This window comes from Oncorhynchus mykiss, chromosome 24 (genome assembly GCF_013265735.2).
Source record: "Oncorhynchus mykiss isolate Arlee chromosome 24, USDA_OmykA_1.1, whole genome shotgun sequence".
NCBI lineage: Eukaryota > Metazoa > Chordata > Actinopteri > Salmoniformes > Salmonidae > Oncorhynchus > Oncorhynchus mykiss.
Window position 1 is genome coordinate 6,947,878 of NC_048588.1, and position 26,356 is coordinate 6,974,233.

Below are 26,356 nucleotides of genomic sequence, written 5' to 3' on the forward strand. Positions count from 1 at the left end.
ATGGGATTTTCTCAAGTGTATTTGCTGATTGAAGGATTAAGTCCTAATTAATGTGGACAGTTAATTAATGGATAGTAGATTATATTGATCAACTGCAGTGAACCACACTACCCTAATTAATGTGCTTTTCCATTTACCAGTCTGGCCTTTGTTTGTTTATGTATCTCACAAAGGTTGGAAAGAAAATGGGTGCTATGGCATGAGTTCATTCATCTCATTCATCTCTCAGCAATTGGCTCCAATTGGCGGAGAAGGCTGCCGACTCCCCCAGATCTGCCCGTGTGCTCTTTGTCACTGCCAAGGAGGAGCTCGAGAAGGTTGAGGTAGGAGACCAGATCAGACCATCTAATGGCCATCTACAGCCCCATGTTGGTGTTTATGTCCTCAGTCACTGCGTAGAGACACTGTCCTTGTTATTACAGGTTTAATAGAGATGTTATTTCAGAACTGTTTTGTTCACCTGTATAATAGAACGAGTATCTCTCTACTGTTCAATCTAAACCCCCAGTTGTTGTGCTCTCCCCTCCCAGAGCCTGAGGACCCAGGCTGGGGCTCGGCTGGTGCAGCTGGACAGTCTGACTCTTAGGAACAGGACCCTGACCAGGCTCTTTGATGGGGCCATGCGGTCACGCCTGTTGGGCATGGCCAGGGACTGTGGTCAACGCTGGGACCGCCTACATGGGACCATTGAGAGTGTTTGCCGCAGACTCAAGGTAAAAGGTGCAAGATACCCTTTCCTTCATCACACAGATGTCTAAGGCAGGGGGACGTTTTCTTTTTTGAGCTACATCTGATTCCTCCCAAATGTATTCAGATGCCAGCATTGGACTAGACTATTATTCTGTATCTATATTGCTATACCTCCACCTCTCTTGGCCTACAATGTTATATTTCCCCTCCTCTCTCTTCACGTGCTCTCTTTCCTACCCCATCTCCTCCTGCCCCTCCCCTAGCACCGTGTGTCCCAGCGGGAGGAGTTTGAGGGCCAGCTGGAGGAGATGGCCGTGTGGCTTGCTGACATGGACCTTAGGCTGACCGAGGTGGAACACTTCTTTGAATGGGACACCTGTGACAAGATGTGGGAGCTGCAGGTAAAGGACATGGCCTAGGACTGTACTGGACAGGACTGACCAGCCAAGTAATCTGACCACGCAATCAGTGGTCCTCACTTTTGCCTAACAACATTTTGCATCTGCTTTACCTGGTCATTTATCTGTGATTCCCATGAACTGTCCCGGACGTGCCTGATATGCTTCTACCTGATTCCAGTACCAATTCTTACGGCCCTTCCCGTAGTAAATGTCTCCTCCCTGATGTGCTGTGTGTGTGTTTGGCCTCAGAGCTTCCAGGAGGCGGTGGGGGAGACTACGGGGCGTCTGAACGGTCTCCTGGAGCGGAGCGAGGCGCTGATCCAGAAGAGCGAGCCAGAGGACGCCCAAGACATCGAGGCGGGGCTGCAGGAGCTGCTGCTCTACTCTGCCCACGTATTTGAGGGAGTGGGCCGTCTGCACACACGCCTGCTCAGCATGAGACTGGTAGGCTACGCTTAACCTGTATCTTTAACTGCACCAGCCACTCTAAGGCCCTGCTTTTCTGCACGATTTCTTCTCTTCTTCTAAGCTTCTGTCCACGGTTCTGAAAGGCCTATATGGGTCAAAGGAAGCTAGTGAAGGAAGGAGAGGGGGTTGTGGAATATGCCCATGCTGTTCCAGGCCAAACTGAGAACAACTCTACAATTTAGTGTGTTTTTATAGCATCCTGTAGTAGTTCTCTTCCATTTATATGTCCACCTTTCCTCCCTCTCCCTATCCTTCCTCCCTCCCTCTATCTTTCCTCCCTTTCCCTATCCTTCCTCCCTCTCCCTCCATCTTTCCTCCCTCTCCCTTCATCCTTCCTCCCTCTCCCTTCATCCTTCCTCCCTCTCCCTTCATCCTTCCTCCCTCTCCCTTCATCCTTCCTCCCTATCCCTATCTTTCCTCCCTCTCCCTATCCTTCCTCCCTCTCCCTTCATCCTTCTTCCCTCTCCCTCCCTCTATCTTTCTCCCTCCCTCTATCTTTCTCCCTCCCTCTATCTTTCCTTTGTCAGGTGTTTGAGGATGACTGTGTACTGACTCAAGCCTCTGACTCCGGCTGTCCGTCTGAGGTCCTGTTGGAGCAGGATGGTGTGTTTGAGAAGAGCAGCGCCCCAGACCAGCAGAACCCCCCCCAACCTGGACCACATGGTGCTGGAGTGGGACCCCTCCGTCAACATCGGGGGCCCCGTCTCCCAATCCAACACCAACGTGTCATATTTCAGCGCCAACACAGGTAGGCAATTTAAAGAAAGGTTAATGACGCCGATAGAATAATCCACTTGTTCTATCCTCATCCATTGGGGTGCCATGAGAACATTTTTTAATTATTAACGCTGTCATTGTTTTCGATATGTGTCGGTGAGGCTTGGCACCAGATTTGAGGTGTGCTTCATTCAAACAGATCGAGAAAAGCCATTGGCCAGAGATGGTGTAAAGAGGCGGAGTTACCTCAGCTACATAGGCTCTCAGTCTGATATAAATTACAGAGCAGCAGAGGAAATGGTGAGTAGACCGAGCTCCTCCTGCTGATCTTTATTTTGGCTCTTCGCTCGACCACTGTTCCCTTAGGCTCAGAGGCACACGCAGGTCAACATGTTTTTCCAATATTATCAGGAATGTAAACTTGTGTTCAACCGGCAAAGGAATGTGAATAATACATTGGACAGTGTATACTGAAGTATGTGTGAAACAAATAATGATCCATTGAAATGATGACACACAATGTTGTTCTTCACTTCGATTAACAAGGAGTTATTGTGTGTACAAGAGGGGTGGAGTATGTGTATGTGAGGAAAAAGCTAACATAGCTCTTTTTTTAGTTAAGCCTAAAGCCAATACTTCCATTATCGTCGGTGTCAGTACAGAGAAGCTTTGTTTTGCTGGTGTGACTAATAATACTGATTGTGTTGAACTCATAACCAAACCCATTGGATTTTATAGTGGAAGATGCAGAAATGTAGGTATGATTTTAGCATCGGATTTAAGCCAGAAATATAAAGACTTCAAAGACTCCTCAGGTTTTTTGCATATTAAAACCAAAAATCTCAATGAAATGTTAGTTCATTCCAGGTCAAATTGACACAATCTATCCTCACTTGTGGCTGGTGTTTCCAGAGGCCGGAGAGGAGGTTTGAGTATGCAGGCCCAGTGGTGTTCTCCCCTCCCACAATCCAGAGTGTCAGAGATGGCAAACCTCTACTCTCTGGCCACTGGATGACCTCCATGCCCGATGGACCCTCCCAGGAACCTGTGAGCTTTGACCCTGACCGCATCAGTGCCTGGCTGGGACAGACACACGGACACACCGTCCCCTCTAAAGCCCCCTCGGTCCAACAGCACAGAGCCTGCTCCAAGGTATTCCAGACCGACAGTACTTGGAAGGTACACCTTAAACCCAGTAAAACTCTTAAGCCTTTTAACAGACTGATCCAGTGTCTCCCCCCCCCCCCCCCCCCCCTGAACCATAATATCGCCTCCAAATTAGAGTGAAAACACTGTCTTAGACAGAAACCCTCTGATCCTTTGAGGACATTCAACTTGGCACACACCCAAAAAAGAACAGCAGGCGCAGTCTGAACCGAGTAAAGTTGGAGGAATGAGGTGCTAGCAACAGTACCTTTCATTGAGCAACATATTGCATTCCATGAGCATCCTCTAGCTTTCTGGAATGGCAGAGAAATGTGCCCTGGAGCCTCCACGAGACTCCTGACCTTCCACGCTGATTAGGTTCTGAGAGGAGCGTGTACTGTACAGTGAGACATGCACACAAAGGTGTTTGATTATATGCAGACCTGTATGTTGGAAAAAGGCTCACTTTTACTGCGAAGAGCTCTAGGAATTGACTTTCCCATTCATTATTTGCAAAAAATGCATGGAGAATTTAACGCTGGTGAAATCACGCAAAAGTACATATTCATTGAATCATGTGAATCGACAACTCAGTGTTTTGTTATTGCATGCAGCTTTAAATTCATTGCCCGCTATTTTGGGTGTGTCACATCGCCTACAAAGTGTCTATTTTATACCTCGTCTTTCTCGTAAACAAATTAATAAGATGGTGATTTATAAATGCATCGGTGTAGCAGAGGCTACGTTTTTTTAAGTGTCACCAAAACAGAAACCGCCCAGGTATATTTCCCCTTCTGTTTTTTGGGAGAGGGGTCTTTTTTCCTTTCTAATTAAGCTGTCTGAAGCCCAGCCTGATTAAAGCATTCTGTTTGTCAGAGGGGGACACGTCCGTAAGAAAGTGAATCGCTGTGCTGATGGAAAGCCTGATTTCACTGCAAAGCCTCAAACCTTGCGGAGGAACCATTTCCATTTCAAAGGGGCTCCTTTAATGTCTCTGCGCTCGAGGCTTAATTGGCTGCTTTACAGGGACGGAGAAGAGCTCTGGCGTTAACTGGCTTTTTAATGTCTGTCGTAATTGCAGGCGAGCGCATAAAGACCAGACACACCATAGGCCACAGCGTTAGTCAAAACCCAGTGAGGGGATAGAAAGAGAGCGTCGGACAAGGGGCTGATGGGTTGGTCCCATGAGAGAGTGTGTGTGTGTGTGTGTGTGGCAACCTTATTGGGCCGCATCTATGAGTCTCTTTTGATTTACAATTGGCCCTTTGTTGCATATAAACACTGTCATGTAGAATGAGTCTAGCCTGTGCCATAACCCAAACTGCTTTTTGAATGTGTGACAGTGTGCTGGTTGCTCTGAGGGAAGCCACAGTCTCAGGTACATCCCCGTTCAGACACGCCCCCAGGAGCTGTGTTTGACCCCCATACACCTTACAGTCATGTGACCTCCAGCTCAAGTCTGATAGGATGGCTTGTAGACTTCAATTAAACCCACAGGTAACAGTATCACATGATTTATTATTGCCGTAACAGTTAATGGCAGCTTGTAAGATCAAGTTAATTCACCTGTTGTCTTCAAAATGTACAGCAATGTACTGAAGATGACAGGTTGTATGCAGATCACAGTAGAGGTAAAAAAAATAAAAAGTAATAGTATCTTTGCCAGCTGCCTTGTAAAAAGTTGTATAGCTAGGCCTACAGTGCAGAGGCCACAATGAATGCATCCCCTGTCGGGTTAGCTGTGTGTGTGTGTGTACACAATCCCTCTCTCTGTTGATTCCTCTTTCTCTGCCAGTCTCCAGATGAAGAGCCACACTGCAATGGCTCATGGGAGGTAGTCCATAGTGAGCAACGGTGAGTAAAGTCTTATTCACGTGGAAACTATGGCCGCCTTTAAACAGGCAAACCAATTCTGATCTTTTGCCCAATTATTTATATTTTGACCAATCAGATCTTTTGCCAATAATTGGGCAAAACATCAGAATTAGTCTGCCTGCGTAAACGCAGCCTATATGTTTTAATATTCAATGCTTTGGTTCAATTTATATTACTGTACTATCATAGTTTTTACTTATAAGCGTATTTGAGTGTATCTATATGTAATAACTTACATAATGACAACACTGCAAATACCTGTCGTGACATTTCACATTTGATATTCCAATCAATACCAATTAGACAGTGATAGCAAATCTCACTCCTCCATGTGATTTATTGACGTTAAAAACAGCACACACTCCCAGTCCCCAAGGTCAATAACAACTCCGGACTTAAACGATGCTGAGACTTAGAATTATAATCACGCTCCTTCTATCCACGCTTCTCCTGTAGGCCAGATGAGTGCCCTAACAGACAAACACAGTTCCGCTTTTGGCCCCTGGGGGCCGTGTGGGTACTAAAGACTCTGAGGAGCCCAGTGTTCCTGGTCGTCCTGCTGGCTGTGTTCCTAGCCCTGCTGGTCTTGCCTATAACACTCCTCATGGACCCAGAGTGCCACCGCTCCAACTCCCTGGCTCTCTCCTTCCAACTGGCCCTGAGCTACGTCAACGGGCCCCCGCCAACCCGAGGGACAAAAGTGTCACAGAGGGGGCACAACACACCCCTGGTGAGCCTGGAACACACCTGATTCAGGGGTCGGACAGTCCCAGAATGCCTTTGCATTTCAGAGCCTTGCGTAATGCATTAACAAGGAGGCCGTATGAGAAAAACGAGAAATTAAGAACTGTTTGGCCCAATCAAAATGTGGGCTTGGTATTTATCTGAATCCCTCCACCAACCTGCTGGCAGAAGTGGCCCATGACTTAATGGGCCTGATTTGTAACGATCTCTAATGGCATTCATAATGTGTCTTACTATGCCAGAGTAGCACTTTTGTTGATTGGTCTGTCATGATGGTTTTGTAACTTATTTATGTGGGTGATTTAGAATCTATATGGAAGACTTAATAACGGCAAATGCTTTGAGCATTTCTCTTTGGGCATTTGATGAGACAAAGTACACATTTATCTGCATATCAATATTTATTATGTCAAACCTAAAGAGAGCTTTCGATTTATCCGGTTCTATCTGCATTTTTGTCAAAATTGAGTTATTGACATGGCCTTGTTCTGTTCAATGTTCTCTACCTATACAGTACTTTAAATACCCCAATGTATGTTAAGTTCAAAAGAGTGCAAGATAACATTGCTAACGCCATTCAAACCAATGCAGGTTCGGAACTTTTAAAGCCAATTATCTCAGAATTATATTTTAACAAATAGATCGTTATAGTCCCAAGCTCTCGATTTCTCATGGGATTTCTGCAAATGAATGATACTGAATGCCCGAGTTCGGATTTACTAGGGAGACGTGCGGAAATACCCCATGTGTAAGTAATTTGTAGGTCAATGGGATAGGTGACCTGGCTAATGCACTTACAGTAGGATAAATTAGCAGTCATTTTGTACTGCTGCATGTGTGTGATCTTGTTTGCATGTGTGAGGGTTGTTAGTATATACTCAATAAATGTATTTGACATCTGTTGCGATGCCAAAGGGGTCCAGCTGGGAAACAATCAGCCAAAAGCCAATGCATCTGAGGCCAGTGAAGACAGTGTAAGCCTCTAAACATAATGTATGTGTTATGTAATGGTTTATGGTCCGTGCTTCTATTTTGACACAGTGGATGCAATCCTGGGTCTCATCTATACAACGTCACAAATGTAATATCAAAGTCTGACAAGTGGAGAAAAAAAAAGAAACGTAAAATAAATTTCTACTCCATAATATTATGAGGTACATGCACCTCATCTGGAAATGTTGAAATATGTCTGCCTTATGCTTGGGTGTGTGTGTTTGTGGGGATTGCACAGACTTTTGATTCTTGTCCGTCCAGTGTGGATCAGCGTGGAAATGTTGTCGAAATGTAAGAAGTCAGATGCCTCAGCTTTTTGCATTAATGGAGGATTTTTAATCTTCTGCTTTATACAGAAGAGAGGATGTCTGTTTGTTTTTATTTATGTGTAGTTCCAGACCTGTACATGCATCATGAAATAAAGGAACAGTGTGAGAACAGAGGGGTATAGATCTTCTCCTTGTGTGTGGAATGTGTGTGGAATGGTATGTCATGTGATTCTGATTTCGCGATGGCTTGCAAGAATCTGGGCTAGTGGGTTAACTGAAAGGGTTTTTTGTACTGGCGCATGCAACAACAACAAAAAACGCACCCAAGAATGTTTCAAATTCAATTGGTACGCAAATAAGTTAATGTTGGAAGAATTTGGGGATGGCCTTTCAACACCATGGCTTGCCAGTGGAAGTGGATCCTGATGCATAGGGCCAGAGATTCAGGGTTGTATATGGCTAAAGAGGAGACCATAGTCTGATAGGTCTTGACTAACAGGGCCACTCAGTTCACCCATGCTAATAAGGCGCATTGCAGTGTATTTAATCTGTTGTTTGTCCTGTTTTTCCAATGACTCGCAGAGGGGGAGTCGATTTATAGAGCGCGAATTGCCTGTTTGTGTGCGTTTGGCACAACTGCTAATACATTTTAGGACCTGCGTAGAGACTGAAGGGCATGGAGCACTAGATTAGACTCTGGACAGTGATATACTGCTGGGTATCTGGTGCCACCAGCCAAATGACTGTTTTTAAAAAATAAAAATATATTTTTTTCAAACAGAACAAATAAATGCTGCCATTTTCCTTTGAAGGACAAGCATTGCGGGCCCAGGGGAGAAACGGGTGTCTGCTCAGGCAGCTGAGTAAATGAGACTTGTCCCCCGAGACATTCTGAGTAAACAGACCTTTCCAGCTGAGGCACTGACACGCTGATGTACCTCTTGCACAGCAAGTGTGCATACTGTAAGAACCAGTGTGAAATATGTCTGCTCCATTCCCCTGTATTCTGGATTTAAGCCAGAATCCTTCTCTAACTGTACAGTACTGGCCAATGTTTTTAGACCAATCTAGCCAAACCTGAGATGAAAGGGCCTGTTTTTGTGTTTCGGTGTGGATATGTTTCTCTGAAGCAAAGTGATTTGTTTTGCTATATTCCTGCTAAAGCATCCGCAGTTCATTTCACAGGCTCGGAGCCAAAACAATGTATAAAACTAGCCTGACTCACATTAGTTACCATCGCTAACTGAGTTCAGGAGGACTGCTATGATCAGGCTGGCTATCGAGGTTTGGACTCCAGAAGGAGCAATAGTCTTTGCAGAAGGAGCGAGTGCATTGATACCGACCGTACCACATATCTCAGCGCTCAATAGGGGCCTTGCCTGAAGTTTCCCCACTAGAAATCACACACGCCATCACCAAATACTTTGAGAGTGTTTTTATCAGAAGGTAAATCCTACCTCAACTTTAAGAGAAGCAAAAAAAAATGTGTAAGTTATTGTGAAGATGATCTCTTACTGCCCTCTTGAACTAGGTAGCCAACAAAGCACTAACAAGGAGGCCTTGTTAGCGCTGTAAATAAGAAAAACAAGTTAATTGAATTACAAACCAAACCACAGAAGCCTTTGGGCTTTCTGATTGTAATCCTTTACTTTACTGCATCCTTTGCCTTGAGTACTTTGCCTTGAATTTGAATAAAAGTAGCATATTAACTTTCTAATATTACATATTGAACATTTGTGTATTCATCATAGAAAATATTTATACATCTACGTGTACATTTTTTATAGTATGAATCCAGAAAATCTCCCTATATATCAGGACTGTGACCTGATATGGAAGGTAGTGAGTGAGTGTTGTCATGCTGGCTCACTTGGCTAGTCGTTGTGATACTTAGTGAGAGTAACTCCTTAAGCCTGCTTTCTGTACTACACCAAGTGGGTTACAGCTAAGCTAATGAAAATGCCCAGCGTTGGAGGAATATGCACTTGTTTACCTCCTGAGATTTCGAGCGCAGGGTTGACATTTTCCCCATCTGTGGAAAGAGGTTTTTCACATCCACTAGGGTTGGCAGAGGGACTGACAAACAAAATGGTGTGTTTCACAGTTGTGTAGCTCTGTTGTTCCATAGATATTCTGTGACAGGTCCCCTCCCCTGTGTCAAAATGGAGAAACCCATGGCCGGTCCCTATCCTATCTATGCCCTCTGCATAGCACTGGTGGGGGGGGAGATGATAATGAGATAGCATACAGCTAATCGACAGAATGGATCACCATTGGCCCAGCGGGAGGCTGGCACAGCAACAAACGTGATTGAGATTGACAGGTTGGGCACACATAACCAGATTATAGAGAAATCCCTGGTAAAGCATCACTTCAGGACAGGAGTGTTGCACTATTGGGTGGCTACGACAGCTGCAACTCATAGGTCTCCCACGCATGAGCAGAGGCGTTGGCGTCGACGTGGACTCTGCCGTGAGCAACACATGAACTAATCAGCATATCTAGAAAGGTCAACGTCCTGTGCTGTGTGTGGAAGTATCTGAACGCATTGTGAAAACAGATTTGGGGAAAGTGCCCATAAATCACCTACAGGTGGGGATGGATGGATGGACATGTGAAGACACAGTCATGGCATTCACTTTGGGGCGGATGAACTTTGAACTGGCAGTTGGTTTAGGTATGGGATGACAGTCTATGGTTTACCCAATCGTTGGTTTGTTTGGTTATAGGAAGGTTGTTTGGGATGGTCTGACAACACACAGCAAGCAAACAACCTCCCTCATTTTCATAGCTAACCAGAGGCGTGTTCCATATTTGCCTCAGCAGTGAATCACAGTACATCAGCGAGTCACCATTGTCAAACGTTCATGTACTCCATTGCTTCCTCCCTGCTCTCGATGAGCACTGAATTCAGACGATAAGAAAGAAAGTAGACAGGAGAAAATAATGCATTACACCTGTTTTCCTCCAGGGCAGAAAGTGCAACAAAAAAAAAGCAAGGTACTCTAGCCAGTCACGATCTGCTTCAGAGGAGAGTGTGGCTCAAACCTAATTACACAGATTAATGTCCCGTGGAAAGTGACATTACCTAAATGGACCCAGAAAAAGAGAGTGAGACTGCGCACATCAAAACCCCAACATTTTCAGTCTAAATGCTAATGGATGTCTCAAATCAGCCAGATTAAAATACACAGATATATCGTCGCGGTGCCTTGCTCTCTCCTGAGTCAGATAAGATTTTCGAGCACTCTTTAATTCCAGTGCACAGGCTACCTCAGTTGACAATGACTATAAGCCCAGATGACGTCCCCCTCCCTATAGCCTCCACTCTGTTTTAATTCGTATTGAGAAATATTTGGGGGCTGGCTGAGGCCACTTAATATAATGTTTACATTGCCTACATTACCCTTCTCATATGTATATACTGTACTCTATACCATCTACTGCATCTTGCCATCTTTATGTAATACATGTATCACTAGCCACTTTAAACAATGCCACTTTTATATGTTTACATACCCTACATTACTCATCTCATATGTATATACTGTACTCGATACCATCTACTGCATCTTGCCTATGCCGTTCTGTACCATCACTCATTCATATATCTTTATGTACATATTCTTCATCCCTTTACACTTGTGTGCATAAGGTAGTTGTTGTGAATTGTTAGGTTAGATTACTCGTTGGTTATTACTGCATTGTCGGAACTAGAAGCACAAGCATTTCGCTACACTCGCATTAACATCTGCTAACCATGTGTATGTGACAAATAAAATTTGATTTGAGGCATGTATCAAAGCACAGGCATTGAAAAGTACCCCCCCCCCCCTCTCTTTAACCCTGACTCCTCCTCCATGGTCTTCCTATTCTTCGTCATTGTTTCTGCAGTCCACATTGATTAAATGGAAGGCTTAATCCTTCTGTAACCCCACACATTTATAGACAGTGGTGTCGGCCTATTGTAAATCTATGTGCAGTAAATGGAGTGGCTGCAGATGCAATTCGATTGGTTGCCAGCGCCTGTGTTTACGGCTGCGTGTCAGAGCACGTGCTGGTCATCAGGCTGCAGGAACCGGCTTCTTAAAATAAGACCTTGTCGCCCTGGACAAGAAAGCGGGAACTGGAGTTGACAGGTAGTGTCGTGAGCCAGACACGGCCTTCAGCTGAGCCTGCCAGAGCTGAGGCACCCAACACCCCCACACACACAATTGCTTCCTGACGCGCACAGCAGGCGTGTACGCTCAAATACAACCACGCACACGCTGTTGCCAGGCGTTAGGGAGGCAGAGACAAACACCTTGTGAGCTCTGCCTATGCCATTCACAACGCCCTCGCAGCTTCACTTAAATGTGTTGACACTGAAATCCCTCCACTGCTTGGGGTACATTAGATTTTATGTTTCAGTCCCTGTAGAGGGACTCTGCTGGCTGTGGGATGTCTGGGTCTGAGAGCTGAGAGACATCCAATGCAGAATGCCAAAAACTAAAGCCATTAATATGACACTGTTCAAAGCTCCCATCCCTTGTAGGTTGGCAGTTAATTCATACTGTCTGTGATGGTGGCAGGTAGCCTAGCGGTTAATAGCGGTGGCCCGGTAACCGAAAGGTCAATGGTTCGAATCCCTGAGCCGACTAGATGAAAAATCTGCCGGTTGCCCTTGAGCAAGGCACTTAACCCTAATTGCTCCTTTTAAGTCATTCTGGATAAGAGTGTCTGCTAAATGACTGAAATGTAATGGTGTATCTGAATGGGTATTATTTATGATCAAGCCCTTGAATGGCAAATATATGATTACCCTACACACACTTCATCAGAGGCGGCGAAAGCCTCTCCAGGCACAGACAGCTTTCCCTCTACCTGTCTGTGACATCCAAATGACATTGGGTTTCACTCACTCAGATAGCAGGTGAAAATAATGTATTCTCTGATTGGATCAGCCAGTGGTGGAGGGGAAGGAATGATGAAATATTTCAGGCACGTTGGCTCCAGCCTGCCTAAACTGGTCAGAGGCATGGCAAAGCCAGCCGTTCTAGCTGGTGATCCCACACAAAAGACAAACACCCCACTCTGGGGCTAATTGGCCACGCCCAAAAGAACAGCTAACTTCGGGTTACTGGGGAGAGCCCACTGTGTTGTTGTGGTTGTTGTGGAAGCATCGATGGTTTGGGTAGACTAGAGTGTAGAAACTCCACCGAGTGTAACAGAGAAGCCATCCATCCACCCTCCCAAGCTAAGCCCACCAAATGATTTATTGAGAACTTTGGTGACATTCTGAATTCCTGCTTCAGTTAATGTATGCACCTTTCTTAAACCCATTGATGCACCATGCAACACCCTCCCCCTCCATATAAGGAGATGATTTCCCATGGATTCATGCATGACACAGCTGCACTGTGGCCTCCTGTGCCCTTAATCATAAAACGGATGCCTAGCTGACTCAAAGCCAGCGGTGTAGCCTAACCTGCTCAGACAGACACGCTGGCATCCTCCACAAGGAAATTAAGGCTCAGGGAGCGAAAGAGACCAAGTCCTAGCAGATGCACTGTCTTATGAAATATTAATCACACAGCAATGCTTTTCCAGTGCAGCACACAATTTACTCTATCCAGGGGACACATTTAGTCCAATATTAAAACTGAGAGGCACAGACAAATATGATGTTGGCATCCATATGTTGATGATGTAAAGAATATTTGTTGGTCTGTGGTGTGTAATGAGGAGCAACCAGACACTGCACTTGACATATTTATGAAATTGCTTATTCCATTTACTAATAAGTACACAACCATTAAGAAAATGACTGTAAAAACAGTTAAATCCCCTTGGATTGATGAGGAATTGAAAAATGGTATGGTTGAGAGGGATGAGGCAAAAGGTATGACAATTAAGTCTGGCAGCCCAACTGATTGGCAAACATACTGCAAATTAAGAAATCATGTGACTAAGATAAATTTTTTAAAAAATGTACTATACTATGAAACAAAGATAAACGATATAAAGAATGATAGGAAAAAAGGTTTGGAGCACCTTAAATGAAATTTTTGGGAAAAAAGCCAACTCGGCTCCATCATTCTTTGAATCAGATGGTTCATTTATCACAAAACCCACTGATATTGCCAACTACTTTAATTACTTTTCATTGGCAAGATAACATGCCAGCAACAAACGCTGACACTACACATCCAAGTATATCTGACCAAATTATGAAAGACAAGAATTGTACTTTTGAATTCCGTGAAGTCTGTGTGGAAGAGGTGAAAAAATGATTGTTGTCTATCAACAATGACAAGCCACCGTGGTCTGACAATCTGGATGGAAAATTACCGAGGATAATATTGGATGATATTGCCACTCCTATTTGCCACATCTTCAATTTAAGCCTACTGGAAAGTGTGTTCCCTCATGCATGGAGGGAAGCTAAAGTCATTCCGCTTCCCAAGAATAGTAAAGCCCCCTTTACTGGCTCAAATAGCCGACCAATCAGCCTGTTACCAACCCTTAGTAAACTTCTGGAAAAAATTGTGTTTGACCAGATACAATGCTATTTCACAGTAAACAAATTGACAACAGACTTTCAGCACGCATGTAGGGAAGGATACTCAACAAGCACGGCACTTACACAAATGACCAATGATTGGCTGAGAGAAATTGATGATATGATTGTGGGGCCTGTTTTGTTAGAATTCAGTGCAGCTTTTGACATTATCGATCATAGTCTGCTGCTGGAAAAACATATGTGTTATGGCTTTACACCCTCTGCTATAACGTGGATATAGAGTTACTTGTCTAACAGAACACAGAGGGTGTTCTTTAATGGAAGCCTCTCAAACATAATCCAGATAGAAGCAGGAATTCCCCAGGGTAGCTGTTTAGGCCCTTTGTTAAAAGCAATCTTTACGAACGACATGTCACTGGCTTTGAATAAGGCCAGTGTGCCTATGTGTAACAGTATAACTTTAAACCGTCCCCTCACGCGAACCAGGGACCCTCTGCACACATCAACAACAGTCACCCACGAAGCATTGTTGCCCATCGCTCCACATAAGCCGCGGCCCTTGCAGAGCAAGGGGAACCACTACTTCAAGGTCTCAGAGCAGTGACGTCACCAATTGAAACGCTATTTAGCGCGCACCACCGCTAACTAGCTAGCCATTTCACATCCGTTACACTCACCCCTTTTGACCTCCTTTTCCGCAGCAACCAGTGATCCGGGTCAACAGCATCAATGTAACAGTATAACTTTAGACCGTCCCCTCGCCCATACCTGGGCGCGAACCAGGGACCCTCTGCACACATCAACAACAGTCACTCACGAAGCATCGTTACCCATCGCTCCACAAAAGCCACGGCACTTGCAGAGCAAGGGGAACCACTACTTCAAGGTCTCAGAGCAAGTGACGCCACCGGTTGAAACGCTATTTAGCGCGCTCCACCGCTAACTAGCTAGCTATTTCACTTCCGTTACATATGTATGCGGATGACTCAACACTATACATGTCAGCGACTGAAATGACTGCAACACTTAACCAAGAGCTGCAGTTTGTTTCGGAATGGGTAGCAAGGAATAAGTTAGTCCTAAATATTTCCTAAATGAAAAGCATTGTATTTGGGACAAATCATTCACTAAACCCTAAACCTCAACTACATCTCGTAATGTGGAAATTTAGCAAGTTGATGTGACTAAACTGCTTGGAGTAATTCTGGATTGTAAACTGTCATGGTCAAAACATATTGATACAACAGTAGCTAAGATGGGGAGAAGTTTGTCCATAATAAAGCGCTGCTCTGCCTTCTTAACACTATCAACGAGGCAGGTCCTACAGGCCCTGGTTTTGTCGCAACTGGTCCACTGTTCAGTCGTGTGGTCAGGTGCCACAAAGAGGGACTTTGCAGTTGGCTCAGAACAGGGTAGCACGGCTGGCCCTTAAAAGTACATGGAGAGCTAACATTAATGACATGCATGTCAATCTCTCCTGGCTCAAAGTGGAAGAGAGACTGACTTCCTCACTACTTGTTCTTGTAAGAGGTGTTGATAAGCTGAAAGGTCTGTTTAAAATACTAGCACACAGCTCGGACACCCATGCATACCCCACAAGACATGCCACCAGAGGTCTCTTCACAGTCCCCAAGTCCAGAACAGACTACGGGAGGCGCAAAGTACTACACAGAGCCATGACTGCATGGAACTCTATTCCACATCAGGTAACTGATGCAAGCAGTAGAATCAGATTCAAAAAAGCAGGTAAAAATACACCTTATGGAACAGCGGGGACTGTGAAGTAACAAAAACATAGGCACAGACACATGTATACACACACATGATAACATACACACTATACACACACGTACATATGGATTTTGCATTGTAGACATGTCGTAGTGGAGTATGGGCCTGAGGGCACACACTTAGTGTGTTGTGAATTCTGTAATGGATGTATTGTAATGTTTTTTTAAATTGTATAACTGCCTTAATTTCGCCGGACCCCAGGAAGAGTAGCTGATGGGGATCCATAATACATACAAATACAGACTGCCTGAGCACACAACATAATGTTCCGCTGCATCCTCCCTCTGCTCTGGCGCCCCAGGCCCACTGATGGAATATTTGTGATAGGCTATTTCTCTCCATACACCTTCATTTGTCTTCTGTTTTGCAGTCTCACTGTATGGCAAGCACATGGCCACTCGGCGGCTCCCCAATATGGCCGACTCACTGAATAACGCTGCTTGGTGAGATGAAGGCTGTCACATAGTGTGGAATCAAGAGATGGTTTCCAGAAGAGAAAAAAAGATGCTGTAATAAAAAGAGATTTTCCTCTGTGTATTTAATTGGTGGCGGACATTGTGTTAGATGAAATGCATTGGCATTTCAATGGACAGTCAATTGGTGGACAGTCCTGGTGTCAATTCTTCTTCATGTGCTTGAAAGGTCATTGTTGCCAAGTCACATGAGTTCAAGACAAAGATTCAAAACAATGGGCTTTAAATCGCACAGATTTACCAAATCAAATGCAAGTGGCTCTGAGCTCTGACTGGGCAAATTACTGCGGGAAACAATTTCCCGAACTGTACTCTAACCCTCTTAGCAGTGGGGGTGGGGTGATATCCATGGTTGCTAAGGGCAACGGGGTGAGATAGATGGTGTGCATTTGCGGAGCCGCAGCTGCGCGTCTGTTAATACCAACGCGACCCTCACGTCCCCGCGCAATTCTCAACACTGGGTTGGCTGCTTCAAGGCATGAGGATGCAAGCGGGGATTTAGTTTCAGTGTCTTTTACCGTCTGGAGCAGATTATTACCTTTCTCCCGCACACAGAAACGGATTTAGACACACGAAACAAGGTTTGTATATATTATTCGTTTTTTTCTTGTAGTCTATTATAGTGTTTGTTAAACGCGGTATTACATGCATATAATGATTAACTCCTGTGATTTCCATTTACCGTTTAATTAACCTTTATAGTCATACAATATGGCTATTGTTGATTAAACTCTTGGATGGGGAGCTCATCTTGGTTTTTGTTGGAGGATCTCAACGTTAAGGGACTGCGAACAGGCTGTTGATGGCTGATGCATGCTCGCTCTACGCATATCAACTCTGGGTACATAAAATAGCCTACATAAATTAAATGTTTTTTTTTCTGGCATTGCTTTGTTTCGATAACCATTTGTTTGGGGAGACAATTGTGCGCTCAAAAACAATGTAATTTGGTGCCTGAGTCCCTGAGGCTCCTCATTCAATCAACTTCCACGCCATTCGCTAGACTGCCCCCTCACACATTATAAGACAGACTGCCCCCTCACACATTATAATTAAACGCATTCAAGTGTGAATTTAAACGGGGCTAAGTAGGACCTCAATTCCAACATACAAATGTAATCTCTCAGGAGAGGGAAAAACTGGCGCTTGGGATGGAGGTTTCGAGAATGTGTAGTCTAGTCTATCAGTTTCACCACAACAGACAAGCGCTGCATTTGCTGGGAATTTGGCGCTTGAGTTGTTTTCCTCTGAGGATTTCATATTATATTAATCACGTCTGTGTTGCTTCAAGAATTCCCTGAATGTAATATCGCTTCATTCATCGAAAAGATGGCTATAAATCATTTTCCCCCCAACATGACTTTTGTCTATGATGATGCATTTACGCGTTATAACGCGGCCCAGCTTTCTCAATAGGCAAGCCCATCTATTGTTCGGAATGCGTCTTGGCAGCAACTTGGAAATAATTTCTGTAGTTGTGGTTTAATTAACATGTTGAATTCCCTTACATAGACTATATAGCTCAAACATTTCGAGAGGAAACTATCAGTAAAAACATTTCGATAGACGTTTATTTTTAGGCTAGCCTACACAAAATGGGGGGGGGGGGGGGGGGGGGGGGGGGATTTGTGAATCACGTTAGCAATGCAAATGAGCGTTTGAAAAGGACGGGCACCTGCTGTCTCGAGCATTTGCATTGGCTTTTTCACCAGTGGTCCGTGGACAACATTAGCGTGAGCAACAGTAGTGGAATCGGTGGTTCGCCTTCAAAATAAAAGTCCCCCAATTGAAACGTATTCAAGTTCGACTACATACACAGCCGTGGGAAGTAGACTTGGAAAGTCATCTCCCAAGTTAGTTTGTTATGCGCAATACGAGCTAATATTTGTGTGTACTCTACATGGGTGTCACTGAGTAGGCTGATACCCCATTTCATGGGTACACAATCCATAGGTTAGGCTGTAGGGTGCATTATGAATATTCAATACTCATAATAAACTAGTTAAATAATGTTTTTTTTTTTTAAATAGTAGGTGATTTTCCACAGTCAAAGTCCCGCAATAAGAGCTAAGATGCTAATATGTATGTAAACTCTACAGAGTTATGTTCGGCGGGTGTCACTGAGTAGGCAGATACCCCGTTTCATGGATGCACAATCAATATGTTGTACAGTACAGTGTATTTGGCGGTCGATGCCATTTAAGATGAGGGAGGATGCTTTTTTTGTAGCATGTCCTTATTTAAATTACAGCATATTGGATGACTGTCATTCATATTCCATTCACCCAGCTCAATGTAACATTGATAGGTTTATCCTACTACATGATACCCAACTTTTCCCTGTACCCATCATGAGGTTGCTACAACCTAGTCTATGAATGAAAGTTTACAATGTAGGTGCACATCTAGCTAGCGGATCTAGGGTGTAATCAATAGTCCAACAGTTGCAAATGAGTTTCTGTTGGACAAATTTAGCTATGTCCCGGTTTCCTTCCATTTGCTTCTGTTGAAGAAGCGTTTTTCAACAGAATCGGCAGAATGAATACACCCTTGATCACACGCAAACACATATCACTTTCATAGAAGGGACATCAAAACATCATGATTACTTTGCTCGCTGAATACGGTTCCTACGGAAAGTATTTAAACCCCTTGACTTTTCCCACAGTTTGTTACATTACAGCCTTATTCTAAAATTGGTTTAAAAAAAACAATTTTCAGCAATCTGCACACAACACCCCATAATGACAAAGCAAAATCAGGTTTTTTGATTTTTTTAGAAAATGTATTAAAAAATAAAAAAAACACAGAAATACCTTATTTACATAAGTATTCTGACCCTTTGCTATGAGACTCGAAATTGAGCTCAGGTGCATCCTGTTTCCATTGATCATCCTTGAGATGTTTCTACAACTTGATTGGAGTCCACCTGTGGTAAATTCAATTGATTGGACATGATTTGGAAAGGCACACACCTGTCTATATAAGGTCCCACAGTTGACAGTGCATGTCAGAGCAAAAACCAAGCCATGAGGTCTAAGTGGTTGTCTGTAGGATTTTGTCGAGACACAGACACACAGACACAGGAAGGGTACCAAAAAATGTCTGCATCATTGAAGGTCCCCAATAATGCAGTGGCCACCATCATTCTTAAATGGAAGAAGCTTGGAACTACCAAGTCTCTTCCTGGAGCGGGCCACCCAATCAAACTGAGCAATCGGGGGAGAAGGGCCTTGGTCAGGGAGGTGACAAAGAACCCAACAGAGAGATCCTTGATGAAAACCTGCTCCAGAGCACTCAGGACTTCAGACTGGGGCAAAGGTTCACCTTCCAACAGGACAACAAACCTAAGCACATAGCCAAGACAAAGCAGGAGTGGCTTTCGGACAGGTCTGAATGTCCTTGAGGGGCCCAGACTTGAACCCGATCGAACATCTCTGGAGATACCTGAAAATAGCTGTGCAGCAATGCTCCCCATCCAACCTGACAGAGCTTGAGAGGATCTGCAGAGAGGAATGGGAGAAACTCCCCAAATACAGGTGTGCCAAGCTTGTAGCGTCATACCCAAGAAGACTCAAGGCTGTAATTGCTGCCAAAGGTGCTTCAACAAAGTACTGAGTAAAGGGTCTAAATACTAATGTAAATGTGATATTTCCGTTTTTTGTTTTTAATACAGTTGCAGCTGTCTTTGACCAGGCGAGAAAACCTTTCCAAGCTAAACCTTCATATCATGACTGCTAACCACTACACACAGTCTACGTCGTGGTCACCATATTAGCTAACATGTAGTCAACATAGCTACGAGGACTAACGTGTTTGTAAACCAGCTACAATCATGCAGTACAGTATACAATCATTATGCAGTTTAGCAGTTACGGGCCCGGTGACAATAAATTAATTAAACCAAAAGCTTACCTTGACTTGGAAGAGTTTCATTGTTGGATAGCCATGGCCAGCTAGCTAACATAGCATCCCTCTCTGTTTGAGCCAGGTTTTGAGTAGGTTAAACTAGCTAGCTGTATTCACTAGCTAAGTGAAAGTTTGTAAATACAACCGAATGTAGCTAGCTAGCTCCCTCTCTCTTGCTCTCTCTCACTGGCTTCTCCTTAATTTTGGAATAATTTAATTTGTCCAAAACTATTCAATTATTGTCTTTCTCTCCCTTTGAGTCAACTACACACCACATTTTATGCACTGCAGTGCTAGCTAGCTGTAGCTTATGCTTTCAATACTAGATTAATTCTCTGATCCTTTGATTAGGTGGACAACATGTCAGTTCATGCTGCAACAGCTCTGATAGGTTGGAGGACGTCCTCCGGAAGTTGTCATAATTACTGGGTAAGTCTATGGAATGGGGTGAGAACCGTCAGCCTCCTAGGTTTTGTATTGAAGTCAATGTACCAGGAGGAGGACAGAAGCTAGCTGTCCTCCGGCTACACAATGGCACTATCCTATAGAGTGCTGCTTTTCTACTGTAGAATTTCATTGTAAAATAGTGTTTTAATCAATTATTTGGTGACGTGAATATATGTAGTATAGTTTTATCTAAAAATCCTAACTTTTTTCACTATTTTAATTTTTATGAAATTTACTGAGGAGGATGGTCCTCCCCTTCCTCCTCTAAGGAGCCTCCACTGAAGTAGCAATGGTGGAAAAAGTACTCAGTTGTCAAACTTTAGTAAAATGTCTTATATTAAGGAAACCAAATGGTTTTTTTTAACGGACAGACAAGGGCTTACTCCAACACCCAGACATAATTTACAATCACAGTATTTGTATTTAGTGAGTCCGCCAGATCGGAGGCAGTATGGATGACAACACGTAAAATAGTAAAGTAAAGTATAAATACACCACTGTTATAAGTAGGCTATGCAGTGCAATTTCAATATATATATATATGATAATTGTTTTGGGGGGGTGGGGGGGGGTGGGGGAAGGGGCGGCAAATTAATAATTGCATTTTTGTTTACTTTATATAACAACATTCCTAAAAATAAAAACATCTAGTTCCAACTGTGGAATGATTCCACATTTTTTTTAATCCGTTTGCTTCATTTTATAATGGGGGACTTTTATTTTGAATGGGAACCTCCGATGCTACTATTGTTGCTCACGTTAATGTTGTTCACGACACACTGGCGGCACCCCACCCCCTCTCTCATTAGAATGATCTTCTATTTCGGCAGCGCATGATTGGAGCTCACAGCTAAACTCAATCGCAGCGTCTAAACCCCCTCGCGCTTACTGCTGGTTTAATGTAACAAAGGGAGAAGAGTGCTCAGATGAAAACGGGACAAAAAGGCTAAAGCGCGCGATTGTCCTTGTGGCAGGACATGTAAGCGTGGTCTCCACTCCCCCCACAGACGCTCGTTCCTTTTCACGCAGTAGTATCCTTACTCGGAAATCCGATTAAAATGTGTTATTGGCATCGTGCTCCTCTCAAAATACAAGACAGTTGTATTACAAAGTATGTTACTCTACTCATTTTACGTCACATGCATCTATAGGGTCCGTTTGATTAATCGAATATTCCTAAGTATGTGAGTGGTTTACATCAGCAGGTGCCCCTCTGGTGTTTTAGATTGGAGACAAAATAGATTCGTTCAAATTCTCAGCTGGATGATTTATAGAAATCTGTACTAATCTATAAAAATAGTATAACCATGGGATGACATAGCTACGTTACAAAATAACCCACTGCCGACTGGAAAACAAGGTCAGCACTCCACAGCACATGATGGGAGATAAAGGGGTTGTCTGTGGTTGAAAGGGGGGAGGGGGGACTCAAGTCTATAGAAAATCATGGCCAGAGAAAATAGGGCATGTTGTTACTTTCTGTTTTGCCTATAACCTTTACTGATGTTATGATGCAATTATAAACTATTTCCCTGATAAACATTATCACGGTGGCTTGTTATGTCTATAAATGTTAAAATCAGCTATGCCTCGTGTAGATTTTCGTAAAATAAAACACAAGAAATCCAAGCTCTGTTTCTTTGTCATTGTCCTTTATGGAGATTTGCTTTAGATGTTCTGTTTTTCACTCGCCTCTGCTGTCATTGCATGTTATTGTTCAACCTTACTAGGATGTCAGCTTGTTTTTCCTGGATACTAAAGCCCAGACATAAACTCTTCAAATAGTGCTGAATTGTAAACAAAACCACAAATCCTATTTTCTAAACAGCAATGCTCTCTAGCATCTAGGTGACAGGAGTCAGACCCTTGTGGCAACATGAGATTATCTGGAGCATGTTATGCCATGTGTTTATTCCCCTATGACTGCTCCGGGCCATTCATGTCATTTCCTCATTCTTCAAAATGGTCATCGCCCCTCACATAGCATTTGTCACGTTACATTATGTTGGTTTGTACTTGGATGCATTGGCTTTAAAACCATTTGAGCAGGCCTTTGCTGTTGTAGAGATGCACTGTGTATTCTATCAGCTCTGTCTGGAGTATCCAAGACTAAGTAATGGACTGTCTGTGTTGTTGATTTATACATTTAATCCCTTCTCATTTAATTTCCACCAGGTTCGTGGCCCTCATTCTCACTACAGAATATGATGCAGAGGCCCTCCTCTCCAAAGGGAAGTTGGATGGGAATACTGCCATACGTGTCAGCTCGTGATCAATGAACTCAGTCCATTCAAGCACTAAAGGAACTAACCTGAACTACTGAAGAAAAAGTGGGGATATAACGACACAGACATCTTTTTGCGGATATGGCGGCGACAGATGCATGTTCAGCGCCTGTACAGGAAGATGGCACCACCACCACCGAGACTAAAACAGAGGTGGAGCCCAAAATCTCAGAGACTGTCACAGAGGCTGTCACGGAGGCTGTCACGTCTCCACCCGAAGACGCACATCCAGCCGGGGAGACCAAACAGAGCACAGAGCAGCCGGCCGATGGCAAAGCTAAACAGGCCTCTGAGAATATTTTCTCTTCCTTCCTGAATAAGAGTGGGCTGGGAAAAGTCATGGGAGGGAAGAAGAAGAAGGAGCAGAGCACAGAGGCTGTGGAGGCTAATGGAGAGGGCAACACAGAGCAGAAAAAGGCCTCTGACCAAGCAGAGGAGCCGGCAGCCAATGGCACAGAGGCAGCGGCTGAGGACCAGGCCATTGAGAAAGCTCCGGAGAACCAGGTGAAGGTCCGATCCAAATCCTTGGACAGGTTAGAGGACCCTGGGGCCCTCAATGCCACAGTGGACCAACTGGAAGATGCCCCGGCAGCAGAAGGATCAGAGAAGCCTGCGTCTAGTGCAGCGACCAAACACATTAAACGCTGGCATTCCTTTAAGAAGCTTATGGCCCAGAAGAGTCACAAGAAGAGCACAGAAGAGTCTAAGGAGGCTGAAGGTAGCGAGGGTGCATCTGGGGGCACGCCTGGTGACTCAAGTACACTGGACTCCAAGGCTTCAGAATCCAGTGGCCAAAAACGGTGGAAACTGAAAAGGTCATGGACATTCCAGGGACTGAAAAGAGACCCGTCAGTCGTAGGCATCAGCAAAGCCGCTACGGGTGAGAAGGCGGAAGGTGAGGAAAATGCCACAGAAAACGATGAAGCGGCTGCACCTGAAACAGACGAAGCCAAGGCACAGGTAGACGGCGAAACACAGGAGAAGACAAACACAGACGGAGAGGAGGAAAAGGGAGCCACCACCGCCCCACACAAATCAATGAACCAACACGCAGATGACATTTGGACCTCCTTCAAGAAACGCGTGATCCCCAAGTCCAAGCGGTCAGCAGACACGGTGGCTGCCAGCGGGGGGGAGGAAGGTGCTGCAGCATCTGAACCGGCCGAGCAGACGGAAGAGGCAGGCAAAGAGCAGGCCAAGTCGGCCAAGGCCAAGCGAACACACTTTAACCGCGCCGTTTCGCTGAAAAACTTCATCATGCGAAAGGGGAAGAGCACCAGCGTGGACCAGGGAGACGGAGCTCCGAAGGAGGGTAAGGAGGCGGCAGATGGGGAGGCGAAAGACACAGAGGACGAGGCTGCCCCAGCTGGCACGTCTGACAGTCAGCAGGCGGCAGACGGGGAGGCGAACGACACAGAGGACGCGGCTGCCCCGGCTGGCACGTCTGACAGTCAGCAGGGAGAAGCTGACGCTGCCCAGGGCGAGAGCAACGACAAAGGAGAGGCTCAGGTGGCCAATGAGCACACAGTCACCGATGGAGAGGCAAAGGAGCCCGCAACGAGCACACCGTCTGGTCCTGAGCCAGAGAAGGCCAACTCAGCTGAGCCCGCAGCACCGGCAGAGCCTGCGGCAGAAGTGAAAACCAACTGTGAGAATGGTTGCTCGAATGGCACGCCCGAAGAAGAAGCCACACACAATCATGAAACGACCCTGAAAAAGGACGGACCAACAGACGAGGCCAAACAAGAAAACACCAACTCGTCGATGGACACCAAGATCCTGAACCTCGGCACAGGAAATGCAGTAGCCCAAAGCGGTGAGTTTGCAGCAGAAATAGACTGTGGTGATGATCTCCAGCAAAATGGAGCTAACATGATGACAGAGGGCAAATTAGAACTAGGGACTAGCTTTGAGTTAGAGGCCGGGGGGGAGGGACCTTCTCAAAATGGAGGGTCCCATTCTGAGTCAGGGGAGACCAATGCTGAGCCACATGACCAAGAGGAAGCGCGGAAGAGGATGCTCTATGAGGCGGCTGCATCCATCATACAGACAGTTATGTCAGCGGCCACTGAACAGTTAGAGAATGAGAAGAACTTCCTGGACAATGGTCTAACGTGTTCTCATTCTGCCAATAATGGGAATTACCCCAGATTTCGTCATTGAGCTTTTACTCATTGAGCAGGGTTCCCCCCCAGTTATGGTGCTGGGTGAAGCTTTAAGTGGAAGCATAGTGTAGTTATGTGATACTGAAATCCATTCACCTACTTTCATGCAACACGCTGAAATCCCTTTAAGGACACTCAACGCTGCAGTAGGTAACATGAAGCACGTAAATAGTCAGCAAAAGAACCACTGAACTTAAGGATTACTCATAGGTATCCATGTCACAGCACACAATAGAAAGGTCACTGTGTATAACAAGGTCTCTTCAATATTGTTGGGAAAGCGGGTCAACTGACGTCAATGTTTTGTCAATCAAAGGATTAGTACGTTTTTTTTTTTTTTTAAGTGTCACTTGGGCTGTCCAGGAACAAGATTAAGCACCTTTCTCCCTGAGGTACCAGTTTATCGATGAAAGTAGTTTTTACCTCACATGTTTGATTCACAGTTTTCAGTCAGCGACCATGTCTACAATATTGTTATTTACCCTATGGAGTAAGTAGAATATGCTGTGAATTTGTGTCCAATAGTCTTGAGTAATACTAACACTTAAAACCTAAGATTATCTGTCAGCACCTTGTCTGCTACTAATTAAACGTTTTCTTTGAATGTTATGATTTAAATATATATTTTAATATATTCAATCTTTTCTGTTATCATTCACCAGAAAAAAAGGCGGGAAACGTGTGACGACACACAAAGAGGATTAGATCTGCATGGGATTCGTTCAGCGAGGAGCTTTGATCCCCCCCCCCCCTCCCCCTCCCCCCAAAACCGGAATAATCACATGTTTACGCCACAATTCACCATGGTGAGAGCGATGCAATCCATATAGATGAAAAAAATACTCCAAAGCAATAATTCAGTCATCAATCAGTGCAGTTCTTGCTTACCATTCCATGATCAATGTAAATGTTTTGCTTGTCCTCTACTAGTGAGATTTTATATTGTCAAAAAAAGGAAAATGTTACATCCTTGTCAAATGTTAATCTCTATGATCTCTCATTCCAGAATAAAAAAAAAGACTTAGTTTTATATCAATTGCCATTTTATTTGTAGTTTTGTCAATAGATATTTCAAAGTGCACCCGAGAGAGAACACATTTGAAATGATTGCCCCCCAATGTGGATTAATGAAGTAATGTGTTCTAATCTCTTTCTGTGTTGTTTTTAGACTGTTGTGTACATGAATAAACCACCATAAAATATTACATCAAAAAATGGTTTGTTTTTTTCTAAACACATCTTCTCACTGTAACGCAGTATTGATGTTTTGTTGATCAATGATGTCACATGTTCGCCAGCAAATTGTCAAAAACTAGAACAATAAAAGATGAAAGTCGCACAACTAAAGAACCTTAATTGCGGAGGCTATTTATGCATAGAATGTTGATGTACAATAAATGGCTGCTTATATATACACTTAGGAAGGCATTATTAATCCTACATCCTTTTACCTAATAGAAGGTTTGTACATGATGTATTAG

At 44.3% G+C, this 26,356-nt stretch overlaps 1 protein-coding gene and 1 pseudogene across 2 annotated transcripts; both read left to right on the forward strand.

The window, feature by feature from the left end:
* Window positions 1–5,194, forward strand: LOC110503308 (annotated as a pseudogene).
* An 11,293-nt stretch (window positions 5,195–16,487) lies between these two features.
* On the forward strand, window positions 16,488–26,080 carry LOC110503611 (A-kinase anchor protein 12). 2 transcript variants are annotated; one of them, XM_036962055.1, is made up of 4 exons: window positions 16,497–16,650; window positions 20,330–20,407; window positions 22,601–24,526; window positions 25,538–26,080. In XM_036962055.1, the coding sequence occupies exons 3-4, from the start codon at window positions 22,792–22,794 to the stop codon at window positions 25,558–25,560; spliced, it is 1,758 nt and encodes a 585-aa protein (XP_036817950.1). In that variant the 5' UTR covers window positions 16,497–16,650; window positions 20,330–20,407; window positions 22,601–22,791; the 3' UTR covers window positions 25,561–26,080. The 2 variants fall into 2 exon arrangements, with proteins under 2 accessions (XP_021437707.2, XP_036817950.1); XM_021582032.2 differs by lacking the exon at window positions 20,330–20,407 and having other exon boundaries at window positions 16,488–16,650.
* Window positions 26,081–26,356: the final 276 nt, after the last annotated feature.

Coding starts and splice junctions, on each gene's coding strand:
- LOC110503611 (XM_021582032.2), top strand. CDS start 22,792: ATGGCGGCGACAGATGCATGTTCAGCGCCTGTACAGGAAGATGGCACC. Junction 24,527..25,537: donor AAATGCAGTAGCCCAAAGCG/GTGAGTTTGCAG, acceptor ATCATTCACCAG/AAAAAAAGGCGGGAAACGTG.